This window comes from Erithacus rubecula (genome assembly GCF_903797595.1).
Source record: "Erithacus rubecula genome assembly, chromosome: 25".
NCBI classification, from domain to species: Eukaryota; Metazoa; Chordata; class Aves; order Passeriformes; family Muscicapidae; genus Erithacus; species Erithacus rubecula.
The window spans coordinates 5,458,341-5,477,961 of NC_136677.1; the positions used below are offsets into that span (position 1 = coordinate 5,458,341).

The following is a 19,621-nucleotide window of genomic DNA, read 5'->3' on the forward strand; positions in this document are numbered from 1 at the left end:
GTACTGATGTCTACAAGCCTGTATTTTTATGGCTTGTATCATCCCCATTCTTGCAACCAGCATCAGAGGTGGATGCCAGGCTGCAGGATGTGGGAATGCTGAGACCAGTGCCCTCCCCATGCCTGTGTTCAGGGGTTTTCAGCTGGCAGCAATTCCCAGGATGAATCCTGCTAATTAATTATTTGGCAATATCTCTAAATCCCATGTATTCTCTTGCTTATTCTCTTTGATGAAGTGATGGTCCCATTGCTTTAGCTTTGAATATTCCAGAGTTGATGCGGGCTGGCAGCATGGAATCTGCTTCTCCACAGCTTTCCCTATTGTGCTTTTTATTTATTTATTTTTAATATTTTATGCTCTTTTTCCCCTTTCACTTTTTCCCTCTGTCTGTATCACGATGGCTGTGTAATCCTGTTCCTGCAGAGGTTGGCATCCTGGATAAACTGGGATCTCTCTGGGATCCCATCCCACTCTACCCATTCCAGGCAGGGACCCCTCCCAGGGACACTTGCATGAATGGTTTTGGTTTTGCAGTGAGGAGAGGAAATTTTTGATGCTTACATGCTGCTTGATGCAACTACTGGTTCTCTTTTTTTTGGCGGGGGGTTTCTTAAGTTCCTGTCACTCTGCTTTCACACTTCTCTGTCCTCCAACTGTAATCCTCGTGTTTATCGGGCTTTTTCTAGGAAAACCCTGAGTCTTCTTGGGAGGGAAGAGGCAAAAAACCCCAGTACTTGCAAATCTCTTGCTTTTCCAGCTGCTGACCTCTTACATGTGACTGGGGTTGGGCTGGAAAGTTTCTTTGGAGGAAGGAGAAAGGCATTTGGCTGTCAGGGAACGGAAAAAGCGAAAGAGCCACTCTCCATCCTGGTTTTCCTTCGGGCTGGCGGGTGCTCGAGCGGTTTGGGGCTCTCCAGGATGTGTTTGTGTCTGCTGGAGCCTCGGAGCTGCTGCTCCCGGCTGGGCTGGGGCACGGGCTGGCATGGGATGGGCACGGGCTGGCACGGGATGGGCACGGGCTGGCACGGGATGGGCAGAGACTGGCACGGGATGGGCACGGGCTGGCACGGGATGGGCATGGGCTGGCACGGGATGGGCATGGGCTGGCATGGGATGGGCACGGGCTGGCACGGGATGGGCACGGGCTGGCACGGGATGGGCAGAGACTGGCACGGGATGGGCACGGGCTGGCACGGGATGGGCATGGGCTGGCACGGGATGGGCACAGACTGGCACTGGATGTACAAGGACTGGCACTGGATGGGCACAGAATGGCATTGGATGGGCATGGACCGGCCTGGGATGGGCACGGGCTGGCACGGGATGGGCACGGGCTGGCACGGGATGGGCATGGACTGGCACTGGATTGGCACAGACCAGCACTGGATGGGCACAGACCAGCACAGGATGGGCACAGACCGGCACAGGATGGGCACAGACTGACCCAGGATGGGCACAGGCTGGCACAGGATGGGCACAGACCGGCACAGGATGGGCACAGACTGACCCAGGATGGGCACAGGCTGGCACAGGATGGGCACGGTCCAGCACTGGATGGGCATGGACCAGCACTGGATGGGCACAGGCTGGCACTGGATGGGCACAGACCAGCATTGGAGGGGCACGGTCTGGCACTGGATGGGCACAGGCTGGCACAGATCAGCCCAGGATAGGCACAGGCTGGCACAGGATTGCCATGGCCATGCCAGGGAGCTGTGTGGAGCGGGGCAGGGCTGCAGCCATGGCTGGTTCCGGGCAGTTCGGTGCGAGCTGCGGCTGCAGCAGCGATCTGGGGCAGGGGCACAGCAGGGATGGAGTCTGCCCGTCCCACCTGCATCTGCCCTGCCATCAATTGCTCTGCTGGCATGTCCAGCAAAGGTGGGTTTGACCAGCTGCTGCTCCTGTCCCTTGACTCGGGGAGGACTGGAAGGGGCCCCACTGCGTCAGCCCCTGGTCCAGGCCAGGCTGGCAATCTCCATCAGCTCTTCTGTGCCATCCTGAGGATGCTGGGATGCTCCTGGACCATCACGAGATGCAACCTATGCTGCCAAGGAATGCTCAGAGGTGGGATGAGTGGTCCCAATTAATGGATGGTGTAGTGCTGAATGAAGACTCCTGACACCACACCAGAAGTTAGATCCACAAATCCATGGAAAGAGTTCTGCTGCCTTTTGGAGTTTTGGTTTCTTTTTATTGCAAGTCAGAACAACCCTAAATCACCAAACCACATCCGGATATGACCAAGCAGGATACTGGCTCCCTTTCACTTGTTTTTTGTAGGTTTAAAAACACATATCTGTGCTGAAGTTTGCTTCTTCTCTTCAATCCTGGGTCTGTGAAGGAGGCTTTAACCTGAGCTCACGCCGTTGGAATTCCCTGCTGCGCCAGGAGAGGCTCCTTGCCTTCAATCGCTTCCAGATGCCATTCCTGTTCCGGCTCTTCCCCTTGCAAAATGTCTCCCCCAGCCCGCTGAAGTTTTCCCCGGCCCAATCTCGATATCTGGCCAGGTTGAGTAAGGCTCAGTGAGCCTCAGTTTTTTAACCAGAGCCTGATGCCAGTGGCAGGAGGTTGGAACTCACCCCGTGGTGTTGCACAAGCTGGAGCCCCGGGGTGGATCCTCCGCCAGGGTTTGAGCTGCTTGCGACATCGGGTGGTTTTTAAATTTCTTTTAAAATGGAGATAAATGAGCTGGGATGGAGTTTGGGATCCTTTGCTGCATCCTCTGCCTGTATTGCCAATGTGGCAGAAGTTTTCTGAACCCCAAAATGGCAGGAAACTGAGGCAGGAGAATGCTGAGCAAGAGTTGAGGAGTCTTGCACGCTGCTCTGGGGCTTTGCTGATGCTGTGTGCACCTGGCCAGCCCAGTGGACTATAAAACACCCCTGGGTGGGGATGAAACCCCCAGCACAGCAGCTCTGTGGCTTTGGGCTCATCTGACCCCCCTGGCTTGTGGTGTGTGAGTGGGATTTTGTGGCATAAGGATGGATCAGACCTGTCTGTGTTGGTAATGGAGGAAAGCACTGAAGCTTTGAGGGGGGAAATGAGGTGGAAAGTGAGAAATGAGGGAGAAAAATGCAGAGAGGGAGGATGCAAGTGAACTTTGGGGATGCAGGACTGAACAGGAATAGGGTGTGGGGAGTGGAATGATGTCAGAAATGAAGGGCAGTGAGGGACTTTAGGGGTTAAATGTGGTGCTGCCTTCTAACAAGGTTCAGGAGCAGTGCCAAAGGCTGGAAAGTCCTCAGGCCCATCCCTGTGGGATCACCAGTGCTGCTTCCAAACCAAAAAATAGACGAGAAAAAAAAAAATCACAAAGAACTGTCTGTTCGGGCATATTCGGGCTCAACAGGTTTTGCTCCCGGGTGGGGTTCTGGTATTTGGGGTGGGAGAGCTGAGGGTGGCCAACAGCCCAGCTGTCAGAGCAGGCTCTTTATGCAACAAAAAAGATGTGATTTGTCCTTAGAAATCTCACCCCAGGCTCCTTTTCCACTGCCTTTTTTCTCCTGGGGTGACGGCAGCCCTCAAGGGCTTGGGTGGTGCAGGCAGAGTGGGAAGGGATGGGCAGGTCCTGATGAAGGGCTGGGGGAGCTGGGGGGGATTTTTAATTAAAATATATGGATGAACACAAAGTTTTGGAGCCCCAACACCACAGCACCTGCCCCAGGACCAGATCCCACTGCCAAAGCCCTGCATCCCCCACACATTTGCCTTCTTCAGCATCCTGGTGGTCCACTGGCATCTGCCCTGGAGCTGGGGCTTCCCCAGCCCTTTGCTGCCTAATTAACAACGTTGCTGCATAATCCCCTCTGCATTTACAAGTTAAATCGACAGATTATCTGTATTATGCAAACGCAGCTTTGAACCTTAATTATTTATTTGCATGGGGTGTCTGGAAATCAGCAGCACTGGAGATGCTGTTCTCTTGGAAGTGCAGACTTGTGCTGGGAAATGAACCCAAAACAGGCTCTTTTTGGTGTTGTGGGTGATGCTCAACACCCCAATTTGGGAATATGTCTATTTTTTCCTTTTATATTTTTTTGGGGTGGGGGGTGGTTATTGTGGGAGGTTCATCCTTAAATAGCAGGGGTTTATTTTTAGGTCGGTCGCTGCTTTGGATAATCCGGCTTGGCTGGGCAGCTTTGCTTTTCTTCCCATTCTCAGGGATTTGATAGAAATAGGTTTATTAAATTATTCTATTTTTAATAAAATAGTTGAATAAATTTACTAAATTATTAACAGAACTAAAGAAACATGGAGTTGAAGGATGGGGATTCTGCTAGTGGTGGCCCTTTCGTGCTGTTTTGTGCAGGGAGTATCCACTGGGATGACCATTAGCCAAACCTCTTCCCAAAGTGTAATTCCCACACTGGGATTACACCTTTGGCTCGGCCAAAGGCTGGTTGGGAAGCAGCTGGATTATCTCCCATTAAATACTTGCTGAATGAATAAGCTGCTGGTCCCGGGGCCATAGAGACTGGGGTGACGTGAGGGATGTGCCGGGCTTGGAAACACCTTGCTCATGCCAACTGCAGACGTTTTCTCTGGAGGAGGATGAGCTCACCTGGATTTTATTCCCCTCCCAGCCTGGCTTTTGCTCTCTCCCCCCTCGGGAGGTAATTTTAACCGAGGGAGGCTGGCGCCGGCCATGGAGCACCGAGGGACGGACGGACGGACGGCGGCCTCGCTGCAGGTCTCATCTCCATCTCCCCCTCCCCTGTTTTAACAGCCCTGGGGGGATTTGGTCTTCGATGGGGAGGAATTTGGAGTCTCATCCCTGCCTGTGTGTGTCCCCTCCAGCCTCTGGAATATCCTGGTCCTGCCGGGATGTTCTTACACTGGGGCTGAGCCCCTCAAAGGTCCAGTTCTGGCTGGCATTAATCTTTAACCCAGGAAGGGATGTGCCCATTGGGCTTTTGGGGTTTTTTGCCCAAAGCCATGAACATCCTGGAGGGCGATACTGGGGAATGGGCAGAAGGTGCCTTTTTCCCCTTCAGATTTGGAAATTATTATTTAAATGATTAAACTGATAAGCAGGAGAGGTAACTGAAGCCAGCAACACAGCTGGAGAAGGAAAGGAACAAAATCCATCTTGTTTAGGGTTTCTTGAGGGCTCTGGGATATGCGACATTCATTTCCTGCTGGGCTCAGCTGCCGGATGGGCTGAGCTGCCTGCGGCGGGTGCTGGAGACGGTGAATCCCGGCCTGGGGGACGCTGGAACTGTGATGGGACTTTTCAGACCTTGGGCTGGGAACGAGCGATCGCATCGGCTCACGGCAGGGAAACAGCTCGAGTGGCTGGAAAACAGCCCCGGGAAGAGCAGCAGCAATCCAGCTCCTGGCTCTTCCAGTCGAGCTGGAAAGACCAGCTTAGGGCATGGATCCACCAGGATCCTGCCTGGCTGATGTGCTTTGAGGTAGTGCAGTCTGCTGCTCACCCAGGGCTGCAGGATCCTTCTGGAACCCCCAGGCAGCTCTGAACAGCCTCATCCTCATTTCCATGGGCAGAGGCTGATGCTGTGCCCGTAAGCGCTTTAGCAGGAGCTCCCCAGGGAGAGTTTAACCTTGTTAGTGGATCCTATAATTCACAGCTCTAAATGAAAAGGCTTCTTGGCAGAGGCAGCAATATTGGATGCTCTGGTGGATTCAGGGCTTCTGGAAAGACCCTGGTGCCAAAGGTGAATTTTGTGGTCTCAAGTGCATTTGCTTTGGTTGCTGATAGCCCTGAGCCCTTGGGATTAATCTCCCCCCAAGGCAAACAGTGATGGAAGGAGGAAGCAAAGATTCTTTGGGTGGAGAGGGAAGGTGTGACACTGGGATGGAGCCATCCCTGTCATCCCAGTGCAGAAAGCCTGATCCCTGGTGAGAAGTATCCATGAGAAACCATCTCGGGCTGCTGGGTGGTTTCCTTCCCCACTCCTTGGACCAGGATATAACCCTCTTTGTTAAATTAATGGGATATTAGGAGGGGAGCATGCTGTGGGGAAGGCTTGCACCTCTCTCATCTCTGCTTTTTCTAGCTGGAGGAGATGGAGAGAGGTGAGAAAACCTCTGGCCCTTCAGAGCTTTCCCATGGAAGCACCTTCCCTACCAGGGCTTAAGGAGCAGCTGCCAGAGAGAGGCTTGTCTTACTCACCTTACTCACTGTTTCTTGCACTGAAATGAGCTGACATTCCCTCTTGTGTGGTTTTTTTTGGGGAGAGCCGTGACTCCCACCACACCCCATCCATCCCAGGGGACAGGGGGAAGAGCACAGCTTGTGCCCAGGGGCTAACTGGGATAGCAGTGGGCTCTCTCCACTGGCTGGCTCATTTTCCCCAACCTGGAAAAACAACTTGGGATGCAGAGCAGAGAGGCTTTCCTAAGTGGCAGCACGGCAGGAGGGTTTCTGTGCATGGCGTGTTTTTTTGGCAGGGCTTTTCCTGACCCGGATCATAAGGATGTTACAGTGCTGGGCTAGGATGTGCAGTTTGGAAAGTTTTGGGGGAAAAGATGTCAGAGTTGCGGGAATAAGGAGCGTTCTCTCAGTTCTGTCAGAGCTGCAGGAGGGCAGGAAAGCTGCATTCCCCTTTTCCTGCGAAAGAGCACCGCTCCATCTCGCGGGGTCTTCCTAAAAGTCCGAGTGAGTCACGGGAGGGGATTTCGGTGTGAAAGGCCAGGGGATGTCGGGGAAAGCTGCGGCGAGGTCTGCGCTGCGAGCGGCCACACCTCCTCCTTAAGAGCGGCTGGGAGCCCGGCCCTGGGGCTGCGGAGCCGGCCCAGGTGGGAGCCTGTTCGGAGCCGGGAGCCTGTTCGGAGCCGGGAGGTGTTTCGGGGCTGGGAGGTTTTCCGGAGAGCTCAGAGTTCCGTGGAGCCGTGCCGTGCTGCCCTGGGGCTCCGCCCGGCGCTCCGAGCCGCCCCGGCCGGGACCGCGGCGATCCGCGGATGCTCCGCGGGGATCCGCGGATGCTCCCCAGCGATCCGTGGATGCTCCTCAGGGGCCCGGCTGCCCTGCCGCTGTGGGCGGCTGCAGCCCTCAGCATGTTCTGCCTTCTCCCTTTCCTAGGGGAAGAGAGGACGGCCCCGTAGATCCCGCCGAGCTCCCGCCTGCACCAAGAGGACGGGCCGTAAGTAGCTGTGATTGCTGCCAGCTGGTCCCCGCCCTGCTGGGACTGGTTTCACCCTCTCCCGCTGCTGGGGATACAGGAGAAGGTCTCTGGGATGGGAATCCTCCTCCCCGCGTGGGTTAACGGGCACTGAGGTGATGCTGGGGGTGCAGAGTGATGGGCCAGGTTATTCGCTGGGAATCTCCCTCTGTGCTGGTAGCATGGCAGGAAAGAGCCCAGGGCTGGCCACATCGGGATGTGGGGCTGCTCTGGGGGTTCTGCTCTTTACAATCCGGTGCAAAAACAGGAAGTGGAGGAGAAACCACGGGCCGAGTTTGCACGTAAGCCTTGCAAGGTGGGTGGTGAGTGCAGGCAGCTTCTGAGCTCCCAAAAAGGGACCCCCAGACTCCAAAGCTACTGGGAGCAGGAGCTGCCTGCAAGATAACCCAGCCCTGGGGCTTAACATCCCTTCATTTCCCACCCCTTTTCCCAGAAGAGCTGGGCATTGCTGAGTTTGGGTTGGGGGTGGGCTGGAGCATCTCCATGGTTTAGTTTTTACCTTCCAGAGCTGTAGGGGTGCTCCCGGTGGATATTCTGCCTGCTGCTCTCAGGAAAGAGGGGAGAGGCTGCCAGCACCCAGCCTGCACTCTGCCTGTGCCCCAGCTCACTGCCTCCCCTTTCTGCTGCTTTTTGGGGGATTTAGCCCAAAACACGGGCTCAAAGCTGTGTTGCCAAAACTGCTTTTGCTGCTGCTGCTGCAGCATCCCCGGGTGATCCCTGAGGATGGAGATACTGGAGAGTAAACATAGCACCGAGGTGAAGGTGGCAGCAAAGGGGGGCTGGATGGGGCAGGTGGGGGAAGGATGTGGCTGGATCGATGTCAGGGGATCAGGGGTGAAATCCCACAAGCCACATTATCACTGCCCTCCCCTCCTTATCAGGGGCTCATCACCCCGTGGGTGGCTCTGCTCTCTGTACCAGCTCAGCCCTAACCTCCAGGGTGTAGCAAGCTGCATACAGCAAGAAAAGGTCTTTATTTTAGTGTTTTAAATTTCAAAAGAGTGAGAGTGATTAAACCTATTTAATAAAAACAATAATATATAATCTCTAACATTGTAGCTTAAGTTACCCCAGAGCTGTGAGATGAACAGGTATACCCACACAGCCCACACAGATGGTGTTTTGGGGCTGTAGGAAGGGATTTGTGTCCCATCTCTTTGTTTTTTTCTGCTGCAAGGATTAAAAAAAACATAGGGGGAGAGGAGAGGATGGAGCCAGGCTGGTCTGAATTGCTCTGGAGCACATTAAAACCTACAGTGCCATGGGTAGGCAGAAGCAGCCTGGATTTATCTTGAGGACCTGCCTCTGTGGAAATACTTGTTGTACCTGAGCTTGTTTGCTGTTGCCACCTTCAAAATTGCAACCTGGTCATGGGTAAAAGTTTTGTAAAGACTCACATGCCAATGAAGGGTTGTTTTCCCCTATCATAAATCTTTGGCTGGGTTATTGTGTGCCTGGGATACCACGGCAAAGGAAACAGCGCTGCCTCTCCGAGTAAGAGGCAATTAAGATTCCTTTAAAGATTCCTTTAAAGTGACTCGCAGGGCTCTTAAAATAGGATAAATGTAGGTATCAGTGCACAGGCTGGACTGGCTCCACACCCTCTCTGGGGTTGTACCCAGTGTCCAGTGGAGCTGATTCTGGCAGTGCTGTGTCCTCACGACCCTCTTCATCCCCCCCAGCCCAAGGCACTGCAGCTCTGGCTCTTGACATCGCTCTGCTCCGTGGTTTTTGGCATCCCTGGTCCCCCCTTGGTATCCCTCTTTCCCTACCAGCACCCCCATCCCATGCAACATCTCTTGGAGGGGCTCAGATCTGATCCCTGCTGCCTTTTGGGTTTGCAGTCCTGATTGTTGCGATCCCACAAGGATTTTCTCCCCAGCTTGGAAAAAAACAAAATTCCCCAACCACCGGGAGCTCACAGCAGTCGGGGGGAGGAAGGTTTGGGATGGCAGGCTGGGCTTTGGGTGTCTGTGATGCTGTGCCAAGCCCAGGCAGTGCCTGTGGATCCTGTCCCTGCAGGGTGGCCTCCCAGGCTGTGCTCAGGCGTGGTTGTGCGGGCAGGGCGCGGGGCGAGCCTGGCCCTGCCGGCTCCTCGGGCCGTCCCAGCCTGTGGGATGCCACTGCATCCCTTCCTCGGCTGCTATCCAACTCTTCTTCAGTTAAAAATAAAGGCATGTTTTTTTTGGGATAAACTGTCAGAGATGATTATTTTTCAGTGAACATCCTTCTTACCCAGGGAAGCTGGACCAGGCAGTGGGTGGCTCCATGTCCTATGGGCATGTGGGATGGGATGGTGGGAGCACAGGAGAGGTGTCCTTGCCTTGTGTCATCCTTTTCTCCATCCATAGGTTACCATGGAAACATAAAAGTACCAAGCCTGCTGGCCCATGATGCTTTGCCAGGATGGCCTGTGATCACCATCCATCCATGCTGGGATGGTGTGGGGGAATTTATAACCACTCCCCACCTTCATGCTTGTTCCATGCCTTTAAATTCCTTTTTTTTCCCCTTTTTTCTTGACTGGGAGCAACTTGACAGGTGCTTGCTGCCACTTTGTGGATTGACATGACTTAAATCTGGAAATGCTGGAGCCATTGAGGCCATGGGAGGATATAGGAGACACAGGGATGAACTTCTCCGAGTTTCCCCCCTGGCAGGAGGGTCGGTCTGTAGGGATGCTGCTGGCATCTCCCAGGGGACATGGAGGCAAAACCCTGATCCAGGCTGGAGGTAGACAGGGAAACTCCATGAGGCTTGGACCTGAGCTGCCTCTGCAGCATCCTGGGATGGGGCTTTCCCAGAACACGGGGTGGGTAAGGGAGTGGGAGAGGGGGAATGGGCCATGGGGCCTTTGGATCCTTTGTGCAGTGATAATTGCAGCCTGCGGTGTTGGGGGGTGCATCCTCCAACATCAAAGAAGGGCTTTTCCAGGCACTTCTTCCAGGTGTGGATCCAGCTGGGACTTTCCCCCCAGTTTCAGGGCTTGGTGGGGCAGGGGTGATGCCCTGGACCAACCCTGGGGGGTGAGGGTGGGTCCCAGTGAGTGCTGAGCCAGACAGGGATGCTGCAGGGAGATCCAGGGAGGGTGTTGTGGTGGGGGGTCTGTGTTGGGGCATCTGAGGGATGCTGTGGGAGCTCTGAGGATGCTGTGGGAGCTCTGAGGATGCTTTGGGAGCTCTGAGGATGCTGTGGGAGCTCTGAGGATGCTGTCATGGGACAGGGATACTCAGGGAGACTTGAAGGATGCTGTGGGAGCTTGTAGTGATGGGATGGGGATGCCAGTGGGAGGGGACTCTGAGGACGATTTGGGAGACCAGGGATGCTGCAGGAACAGGGATATTGCAGGACTGGGAGTACTGTGGGAGGGCTCTGAGGATGCTGTGACCAAGTTGCCATGGGGTGCTCTGAGGATGCTGTGACAGGACAGGGATACTCAGGGGGGACACTGAAGATGCTGTGGTGGGACAGGGATACTCAGCAGAGCTCTGAGGGTGCTGTGGTGGGACAGGGACACTCAGGAGGGCTCTGAAGGTGCTGTGGTGGGACAGGGACATTCAGGAGGACTCTGAGGGTGCTGTGACCAAGTTGCCATGGGGTGCTCTGAGGATGCTGTGACAGGACAGGGATACTCAGGGGGGCTCTGAGGGTGCTGTGGTGGGACAGGGACACTCAGGGGGGCTCTGAGGGTGCTGTGATGAGATGCTGCAGGCTCTGAGGGTGCAGCAGGACTGGGGATGCTGTGGGGACCAGCAGGACTCTACAGCATCACTCTCTCCAGCAGCCCTATGAGGAGGACACAGGACCTGGCTTGGGGAGTTCAGACCTTCTTGCTTTCAGCAGCTGCTCTGGTTTGGGCTGTGGATCTGGGAGGGCTGTGGGGCACTTGAAGTCATTCCAGAGGCACCATGGGTGCGGGGGCAGCCGGGTGTGCTTTGTTTTGCTCTGCATTCCCTGAACGCTTCACTAACAACTTTCCTTCTCCTCAGGGATTATTAGCCCTGTTTGCCTTAGATAAATTTTGTATCAGGCCCAACTTGTGCATACAAACCCTGGGAAAAGATCATAAGGCTGTCATAAAATATTACCTTAAAAAAGCTGGTATGTAAAGGCAAACATTGTGGGCAGAGCGGATTTTCCAAGTGTTTTCACCGGTGAAAGGGGCAGAATGCACTTGCTTGGGTGTTTTGGCACCCAAGGATGAAGCTGGGGGGTGAATTTGGTGCTAAAATCAGGTCCTGATGCCCAGCAGTTTCCCAGCCTTGGGCAAACAGGGGTACTCAGGCCCCTCAGGAGCATCCCCAGCCTCCAGCTTAGGCAGCTTGGGGCTTTTGTGGCCAGTTTTGCTAAGAACAAAACCTCCCAGGAAACACAAGCTGCTTTTTACCTTCCCCTAATTTTACTTTTTCCAAGCATTTGTAACATGTAAAGGGGTGAGACCCCACTATGCCTTCTCCCTGTATTGCTCCCACCCTTTAAAATCCAGTGGGTTTCATCTTCCTAACCAGGAGAGGCTCGTTGAGTTGGAAATACGGATGCAGGATGAGAGCCAGGGTGTAAGTTGGGATGGGAGTTGCTTTCCCTTTCTGGAGCCCCCAGGTAATGCTGGGGCACAATAATCCATGTTTTATGATGGAGAAAAGGTTCAGAGGAAGAGAGGTGCTTTCCTCACCTGTCCCCATCCCTCTGCTGTCAAATAGACACAATTTTCTTTTTCTAGTGTCCTGTCCCATTGCTATTAGTGTGGTTTCATTGTTCTTAATTGCCTTTTAATTGCCCTTCCTACCCTTTTTAATTAATTCCTCTCCTGCCCTTTTAACTTCAGAAGCCCATGACAGGGAAGGAAGAGCCTGGCTCTTGTGGAACCCTCTTTGCTCCCACTTCTCCTCGTTCTTGACCCATTTTTGCCCCCAAACCTGATGTTGTTGGCTGGCCGGGCCGTGGCACTGCTGTGTTTGGCAGCTGTCAGGTTTGTTAGCAGCACTTCCTTGGGCAGGGAGGGAGTGAGGTGGGTTCCCTCCCTCGGGTGACTAATCCCTGCAGACACTGATGGGCAGGCTCTCACTCAGAGACTTTGACTTTGCCCAGCCTGGCCAGGTGCGCATTTCCCCTTGGCTGGCACGTAACGAGACGTGGCCGGTGGATCCGGGAGGAGCTCGCTTGGCAGGTGGCAAAGCCAAGTGCAGCTCTGAGCCTGGCTTGGAGCAGGATTCACCCTGGCAGCAAAGCCTCCCCTGTACCCCAAAGCCTCTCCCAGCTGGTAAGTTCATTTGCCGTGTCCTGGCAGGACAGGATGAGCCGATCCCGGGACGGCTCCGACTGCGGCTCTTTGCTCCTTGTTCCAGGAGCCAGAGGTTTCGGAGGAGGACAAAAGTGGCCCCACATCCCTGGGCAGTGTTTGTGTGGGCACTGAGCTCGTGGCACCTCCTTTCTCCAGGCCAGGATGAGTGACTCCAAGGTGTTAGAGATTCCCCAAGTACGTGATGCTCTTTGGTTTGATCCTGCTCGGCTGCTCTGTCCCTTCTGACTGGCTTTGTGGTGGCTTTGTACCTGCTGGTGCCAGGCAAATGCTTAAGCTGGGCTTAAAGTCTCCCCCAGTGGGATTTCATGGTTGAAACCCCACTGGGGGGCTTGTTTTTCCTTTCTAATTAATTTTTTTTCCTTTGGCCTTTAACCCGTAGGGCTGAAGCTCCTTGGAAAGTGCAGCCCTTGCCTGGCTTTGATAAGCTCTCTAAACCAACCCTTTGGCAGCAAAGAAATGTGAATTTAAATTAATAAAGCCTTTGGGGAACTCTTGCAGCTGCTTGTCTGCAGATGCAGATGGGCAAGCAGGGGGTGATGCCTCTTGGATGGGGTTTTAGGGTCAGCTCTGATGGTTTTTTCTGTTTTCCTGCTGCAGGTGACCAGCCACAATGAGAGCTCCAGCCCCCGCCTGATCCCTTTGCTGCTGATAAAAATGATCAACAAGTCTCGTGAGTCCCATGGGGGGATCCCATCTGCCTCTGTCCAAGCAGGGATGGAGAGCCTGAGGAAATTGCATTTGGAAATCTGGGGGTTGGTTGCTGCTGTGGTTCCAGTTGGGCAATGGAGTATTGGGGTATCACAGGAGAAGATCATGGTGGGGAGGGCAGTTTTGGGGATCACTACTTAATCACTGGGCTTGAGCACATGGAGCACTTTGGACTCCATTGCACAAAAATGGGGCAGAAGCACACGGAAAAATAGATGTATGCCAAGGCTTGATGCAAAGCAGGCAGGAGGAAACAGGAATGTCACAGTGACTTTTAGACCTGGAACAAAAACCACCTGATACATTTTAGAGCTGCTTCTGTCTGAGCCATTGTATCAGCCAACCCCAGCTGCTCCCCAAGGAGAAGGCTCTGCCATCCTGGGTCTATCTAGGGTTGCTGTGGCACCCCAGAAGCAATCATCTAAACCCCATGGCTGATGTTGGTTTTTCTCTCCCCCTCCCCTCTGAGCATGCAGGAGGGAAGATACTCGGGGTGCTGGCTCTGTTTCTGGTGATGGTTTGGTACTCGATCTACCGGGAAGACAGGTACACACAGCTGTGAGTGCTTCTTACTCAAGTTTAAAGATCCTTCTTCCCTGTCCTTCACTCCTGGGAGGCAGCTTCTTCTGCCCATCCCTCACAGGGGTGCCAGAGCATGGCAGATTCCCTGGATCTGAGCGGGCTGGGGAGATGGCAGCATCCTCAGCTGCTGCTGGAGAATGGGAGACACAAACGAGGCTCCCCCTCGGTGTGGGGGGGAGGTTGGGCTCTGCAGGGTTTTTTGCAAATGCTGGTGCTTTTCTGAGCCTGGGGGAATGAGAAAACCCTGCTCCCTTCCCAGTGCCAGCGATTCTGATGGAGATGGGGAAAGTGGAGTGTGAGGTTCATGAGCAGAGCAAGAGAGACCTCTTCTGATGCAAGACTGCAAGCCCAGCAGATAAAGACCCAGGCAGTGCTGGCCTTAAATCTGGCTGGAATCCCACAGTGGGGATGCCTGGGGGTGCTGGAGCCCCTTTTGCCAGGAGAGGGCTGCAGAGGAACAGGCATCATTTGATTTAATTAACCTCTTCCTTTACAGCTTTTATTTCCCTGTGCAAGAAAACAACAAGACAACGTGTCCCCTTGGGGAGGTGGAAAAGAAAGCGGCGCAGCTCATCGGGAAGTGAGTTTTGGGGCTGGGAGCGAGGAGTGGGGGGGATGCAGAGCCAGGACCCCCCTCCTGTGCCATCCCTGATCCCAGCCTCACTGACCCTTTACTCCTTGGCAGCTACACGAGGGAGCACCCACTGTTCCTGCAGCTAAAGGACTATTTTTGGGTGAAGACACCGTCACTCTACGAGCTGCCCTATGGCACCAAGGGAAGTGGTAAGCCTGGCAGTGCTCAGTGGGTCTGTCTGTCTGTCTGTCCTACTGCTGTTCCTGGGGTTTCAACTTCCCTTTTCCTAAAGACATCTGCAGTGGATATCTTCTCACCCTGGGTGCACACGGTGCCCCTGAAAGAGTTCAGGGTGGGCCAGGTTTTATTAAGCCTCACAGTGAGATTATCTGCCTTAAATTGGGATTTACAGCAGGAGCAAATTCAGCAGGGATGGGGCAGCACCCAGGGTGCCAGGCAGGAGCTGCTTTCCTCACCTTCCTCAACCTGTCCTTGCCCTTGCTTTGCAGAAGACGTCCTCCTGCACCTGCTGTCCGTCACCCATCACTCCCTGCCTGAGAGCATCCAGAGGTAACACCGGGGTGGGTTTAGGGGCTTTTCTTGCTTTTTCTTCATCATTGCCATCTTGGAGGGTGGTTGGAATTTGTCTGTTGTGTGCCCAGGTCTTGGCAAAATGAACCTCTGCAACCCAGGGGTGGTGGGTGGAGCATGGGAAGGTTTGGAAATGGGACAACACCGGGTTTAACCCCCTTGAGGGTTAAAATCTCCCGGGTTTTGGAACAGGTCTGGTTGAGCCAGGGTTTTCTCTCGCAGCCTGAAGTGCCGGAGGTGTGCTGTGGTGGGCAACGGCCCCCGGCTCCGCAACAGCTCCATGGGGGACACCATCAACACCTACGATGTGGTGATCAGGTACAGCCCTGGGCCCACCCACGCCCCCTCCCCGGTGCCACCCGCAGCTGGGGCTGACACTGTGATGTCCCCAAGGCTGAACAACGCCCCGGTCCATGGCTACGAGCAGGACGTGGGCACCAAGACCACCATGCGCCTCTTCTACCCCGAGTCAGCCCACTTCGACCCCCGGGCCGAGAACAACCCCGACACGCTGCTGGTGCTCGTGCCCTTCAAGCCCTCGGACTTCCAGTGGATGGAGGCTATCCTTAATGACAAGAAGAGGGTGAGTGTGGTGGGGAGCAAGGTCCAACCCCTCCCTGGCTGCTCCAGACTCCTGTTGTCATGCCACCCCGCTCTTGGGGACATCTGGCCTCTTGCAGGTTCGGAAAGGATTTTGGAAACAGCCGCCGTTGATCTGGGACGCCAAGCCGGAGCAAGTGCGTGTGCTCAATCCCTACTACATGGAAGTAACTGCTGCTAAACTGCTCAACCTCCCCATGAAGCAACCACGGAAAATCAAACAGGTAAGGCGTGAGGATGGCCAGTCCCCCTGCACACCCTGTCCCCGTGCAGCTCCCTGAAGGCTGTGGCTCTCTGTCCCCTAGAAGCCCACCACAGGGCTGCTGGCCATCACCTTGGCACTGCACTTCTGTGACCTGGTGCACATCGCGGGCTTTGGCTACCCCGATTCGGCCAACAAGAAGCAAACCATCCATTACTACGAACAGATCACACTCAAGTCCATGGCTGTAAGTGTTTGCCCACAGTTTTGTCTCTGTTCCCCCCATTTTTCCCCCAGGATGGGGGATGACAGCCCAGGAGAGCAGTGCCAGGATGCTGAATGGTGTGGGAGGCTCTTCCTTGTCACTCCCCTCCCGTGATGAAGGTTGGATGGTCATCATCCAACTTCTCGTGGTAGCTGAATGTCTTTGGAAGCTTGGAGAGTTGGATCCATCCCCAGTTTATGTGTGAGAAGAGCCCGTGGACAGGGGGATTGGGCGGGGAGGGTTCCATCCCTGCTTTTGGGGGGTCCCCACTGGTGGGGTGGGAAGGTGGGAGGGCTGGAAGGAAAGCACGTGGCGGCCCCTCCTCACCAGACTCTGTCCCGCAGGGGTCGGAGCACAACGTGTCACACGAGGCCGTGGCCATCAAGCGGATGCTGGAGCTGGGACTCGTCAAGAACCTCACCTACTTCTGAGGATGGCACAGGGACACCATCCCCCTCAGTGAGGGGACACTGTGCTGGCATGGCCAGAGTGACCGAGGGCACAGCATCCTTGTCACCACTGCCACCACCAGGCCCTGGGACTCTTGGAGCGAGGCTGGGGCTGGGGGGCCGCGCTGGACCGTGGGTGCCCAGGGTGGGGCAGCCCTTGGGGTGCAGGAGCCCGGCGGGGCCGTGGCTCAGCGCCTTTTCTACTGACACACTGAAGCTACCCAGGACTTGGAGGGGGTTTTTGGGGTAGGGGGGTCCTCCCTCCCAGCAGGCCTGAGGGGGTGAGCCAGGGCAGGAGCCCTAGCCCTGGACATTCTCTTTCCCTTAATTCCCTCATACACTGACGAGAGCCCTGCTGAGGGGCTGATTTTGGGGGTCCTGGCCACTCCCCCCCCCCCAGGGAATGGGAGCCTTTGGAGGCTAATGTTGCCTCTTCCCTGCCCTGGACCTCCTCCCAAATATTTAATTCCCCCTTTTTTTTAATTTCCTTTTTTACTTGGCGGCCCTGTCCTGTGCCTTAGCGCTGGCGTAGGGACCCGTCCCCACAGCCCCCCTGGGTGGGGGCACCCTGGGGTGCTTGGCTTCGGGGTCTGCCAGGGCCCTTTGGTGGTGCAGATTAATTTAATTAATTTAAATGCTAATTTATGGTGGAGCCTTCACTCAGGGCCCTCATGCCACTGGTGTCAGGGACAAGGAGCCTTGGGTGGGCTTGGGTTGGCTCCAGGGGTGGGCATTTGGGATGTCCCCCCACCATGGAGGGGTTGACTGGTGCTTTCTCCCTGCTGGTGCAGGATCTCTGCCCCCATGGGGCTGCAGGTGTTGGGGGGACCCATGGATGGGGATGTTGGGGCTCCCAATAAAGTCCTGGTGAGGCTGGGATGGGCTGGGTGCTCCTGGGGTGTGATGGGGGGGGATGCGAGGGAGTTTTGGGGCTGCGAGATGCAGGGAGGGTGGCCTGTCCCCATGCCCTTGTGTCCCCACACCCCCTTACCTGTTGTGACGCCCCATCTCCTGGCTCCCACGCTGGGCTTGTGGGGTCCCAGCCGCCCCGTGCCTCAGTTTCCCTCCACCACCGGCCGTTTCACGGCCCAGGACACACCCAGGCAGGCTCCAGGCCAGGTGTGTGCCGGGGCAGAGTGCCAGGGAAGGCGATGTCCCCGCGGGGTGGCCATCAGCCAGGCGTGCCACGAGAAACACCTCTTGTATTGACGGCGGTGCCGCGATACAGCGTGGAGAGGCCCTTCCCGGGGGGTCCCGTCCCAGCGCTGTCCCCCCCTCCTGTCCCACAGGGCGGGACCCCCCCGACCCCCCGACACGGACTCTAGACGTATGGACACCGAACAGCACGAGGGAAGGAGAGGAGCCGGGTGGGAGAGGGCAGCGGGAAGCGGCTGGGGGGCGAGGGGCGGCTCCCCGGGGCTCGGCGCGCCCTCGGCGGGGTTGTGCTTAGCATGTGCCAGGGACGGGGGTGCTCGGCCGGCCCCCTGCCCCCCGCCCCGCTCTGGGGGGGCCGGGCCCGGCCTCTCCCCGCCGCCGCTGTCCGAGCGCGGAGCCACGGCGCCCACGCCGAGGGTCCCGAGCGCCCCCGGAGGGGCTCAAACGTGCGTCTGCATCCGCCTCTGCAGGGGCCGGCTGGGGTCTGAGTTTTGGGAAGACGACTGGGAGTGGTGGGAGGAGGAGGCGGAGGCCTTGCTGGCCTTGTCGAACTGCACGTAGCCGTCCTGCTTGCCGCTGCTGCTGATGCTGCTGTCGCACTGGGTGTCGAGGAAGGAGCTGCTGTCGCTCATGGAGCCGCGCTGGAACTCGCGCTCGCACAGCTCGATGGAGCTGCTGCCCATGCCCAGCACGAAGCGCTGGCTGTAGTCGTAGAGGCGGCTCTGCCCGCTCAGGGTGCTGTAGATGTTGGTGAAGGACATGCCCGTGGGCACCCGCTGCTTGCCGGCCGGGCGCAGCTCAGCCGGGCAGCCCGACAGAGAGATGGTGGGCGTGGAGTGGTGCTCCTTGAAGGTGTTCACGCTGTAGTAGCCATTGGTGGGGTCCTGGGGAATGGGAGAAGAGGGGCAGGTTGGTGGTGGCTTCCCTGGGTACTGGGGTATTTGGGGTGCTCATCCTGCCCATCCACGTGAGACATGGAAGTTACCAGAATCATCTGAGCTGGAAGGGACCCACAGGGATCATCCAGTGCAGCCCCTGGCCTTGCACAGAGCCCCCGACAATCCCACCCTGAGCATCCCTGGCAGCGCTGTCCAAAGGCTCCTGCAGCTCTGGCAGCCTCGGGGCTATGCCCGTTCCCTGGGGAGCCTGGGCAGTGCCAGCCCCTCTGGTGGAAGAACCTTTCCCTGATCTCCAGCCTAACCTTCCCCTGGCTCAGCTCCAGCCATTCTCTCAGGTCCTATTGCTGGTCAGAGAGCAGAGCTGTCCCTCAGGAAGAAGCTGCAGACCCTGATGAGTCTCCCCTTGGTCTCCTCCAGGCTGAACAAGCCAAGTCACCTCAGCTGCTCCTCCAGACCCTTCCCTATTTTCATAGCCCCCCTTTGGAGGACACTTCAACCACCAAAGCACCCAGCAATGTCCTGTTGTGCCACCAGTGGATTCCAATCTGTTCAGCCTTTCCAGGCCGGGACACACCACTGTCCTGGCACCACACCTTTGTGTTACCCATAAAAGCTGCTGGGACAGTGCCAGCATGCCAGAGCCTCTCTCCCTGCACGGGGACAGCCTCTGGAACAGGCCACACTGGGGACATGGTCCAAGGACAGGCAGCCTGGCAGTGAACCAGCTGAGGCTGGTTCTGCCCAGTGATGGATGCAAGGAGGGAGTCCCAGCACCCCGGGGTGCAGCCCCTCTGCCAGGAGTCACCGGGGGGCTCTGACCCCACCTCTTCACTGGGGACAGGGGCAGGATCCGACTCACCTTCAGGTTTTGAAACTCCTTCTCCTCCTCCTTGAGCACCTCGAGCTGTTTCAGCACCGAATCCTGCTGGAACTCCCCCCGGTCCATCTAGGAAAGGATGCAGGCAGGGGTCAGCATCCCAGGCACCGCCTGGCCCCGGCTTCCCCATCGCCCTCGGGCTACACTGGGCGAGCCCCACATCCTTCATCAGCCCCGGGGCACTGAGAAGTTGCCACCAGCCGGATTCAAGGATTTGCCCAGGGGTGCCCCAGCGGTGTCCGAGGGCGGTGCAGCCGGGCTGACGCCAAAAGCCA

The 19,621-nt window shown here is 56.3% G+C and overlaps 2 protein-coding genes across 9 annotated transcripts in view; one reads left to right on the top strand and one right to left on the bottom strand.

Annotated features, from left to right (window-relative positions):
- Window positions 1-2,425: 2,425 nt before the first annotated feature.
- On the top strand, window positions 2,426-17,056 carry ST3GAL4 (ST3 beta-galactoside alpha-2,3-sialyltransferase 4). Of its 4 annotated transcripts, XM_079326695.1 has the most exons (13): window positions 2,426-2,650; window positions 4,584-4,690; window positions 7,043-7,103; window positions 13,042-13,114; window positions 13,629-13,710; window positions 14,231-14,314; window positions 14,420-14,517; window positions 14,818-14,878; window positions 15,122-15,217; window positions 15,293-15,482; window positions 15,580-15,723; window positions 15,805-15,948; window positions 16,311-17,056. In XM_079326695.1, the coding sequence occupies exons 1-13, from the start codon at window positions 2,552-2,554 to the stop codon at window positions 16,395-16,397; spliced, it is 1,326 nt and encodes a 441-aa protein (XP_079182821.1). In that variant the 5' UTR covers window positions 2,426-2,551; the 3' UTR covers window positions 16,398-17,056. The 4 variants fall into 4 exon arrangements, with proteins under 4 accessions (XP_079182821.1, XP_079182823.1, XP_079182824.1 ...); XM_079326697.1 differs by lacking the exons at window positions 2,426-2,650; window positions 4,584-4,690 and adding an exon at window positions 12,430-12,618 and having other exon boundaries at window positions 7,051-7,103; XM_079326698.1 differs by lacking the exons at window positions 2,426-2,650; window positions 4,584-4,690 and adding an exon at window positions 12,488-12,618 and having other exon boundaries at window positions 7,062-7,103.
- Window positions 17,057-17,181: 125 nt separating this feature from the next.
- Window positions 17,182-19,621, bottom strand: part of KIRREL3 (kirre like nephrin family adhesion molecule 3) — a 352,826-nt gene continuing 350,386 nt past the window's right edge. For 4 of the 5 annotated variants that reach the window (XM_079326677.1, XM_079326675.1, XM_079326674.1 and 1 more), the window contains 2 exons: window positions 19,329-19,415; window positions 17,182-18,454 (listed from right to left, as the gene is read on the bottom strand). In XM_079326677.1, the coding sequence (XP_079182803.1) occupies window positions 18,011-18,454; window positions 19,329-19,415 (531 nt within the window). In that variant the 3' untranslated portion in view covers window positions 17,182-18,010. The remainder of the gene's footprint in view (window positions 18,455-19,328; window positions 19,416-19,621) is intronic. The other variant, XM_079326676.1, reaches the window with a different exon arrangement.

What these genes read in the sequence shown, in the direction of transcription:
- ST3GAL4 (XM_079326695.1), top strand. Translation starts at nt 2,552, where the DNA reads ATGCCAGTGGCAGGAGGTTGGAACTCACCCCGTGGTGTTGCACAAGCT. An exon ending in GCGGCGCAGCTCATCGGGAA is followed by an intron (nt 14,315 to 14,419) that starts GTGAGTTTTGGG and finishes ACTCCTTGGCAG; the next exon opens with CTACACGAGGGAGCACCCAC. An exon ending in TCACACTCAAGTCCATGGCT is followed by an intron (nt 15,949 to 16,310) that starts GTAAGTGTTTGC and finishes TCTGTCCCGCAG; the next exon opens with GGGTCGGAGCACAACGTGTC.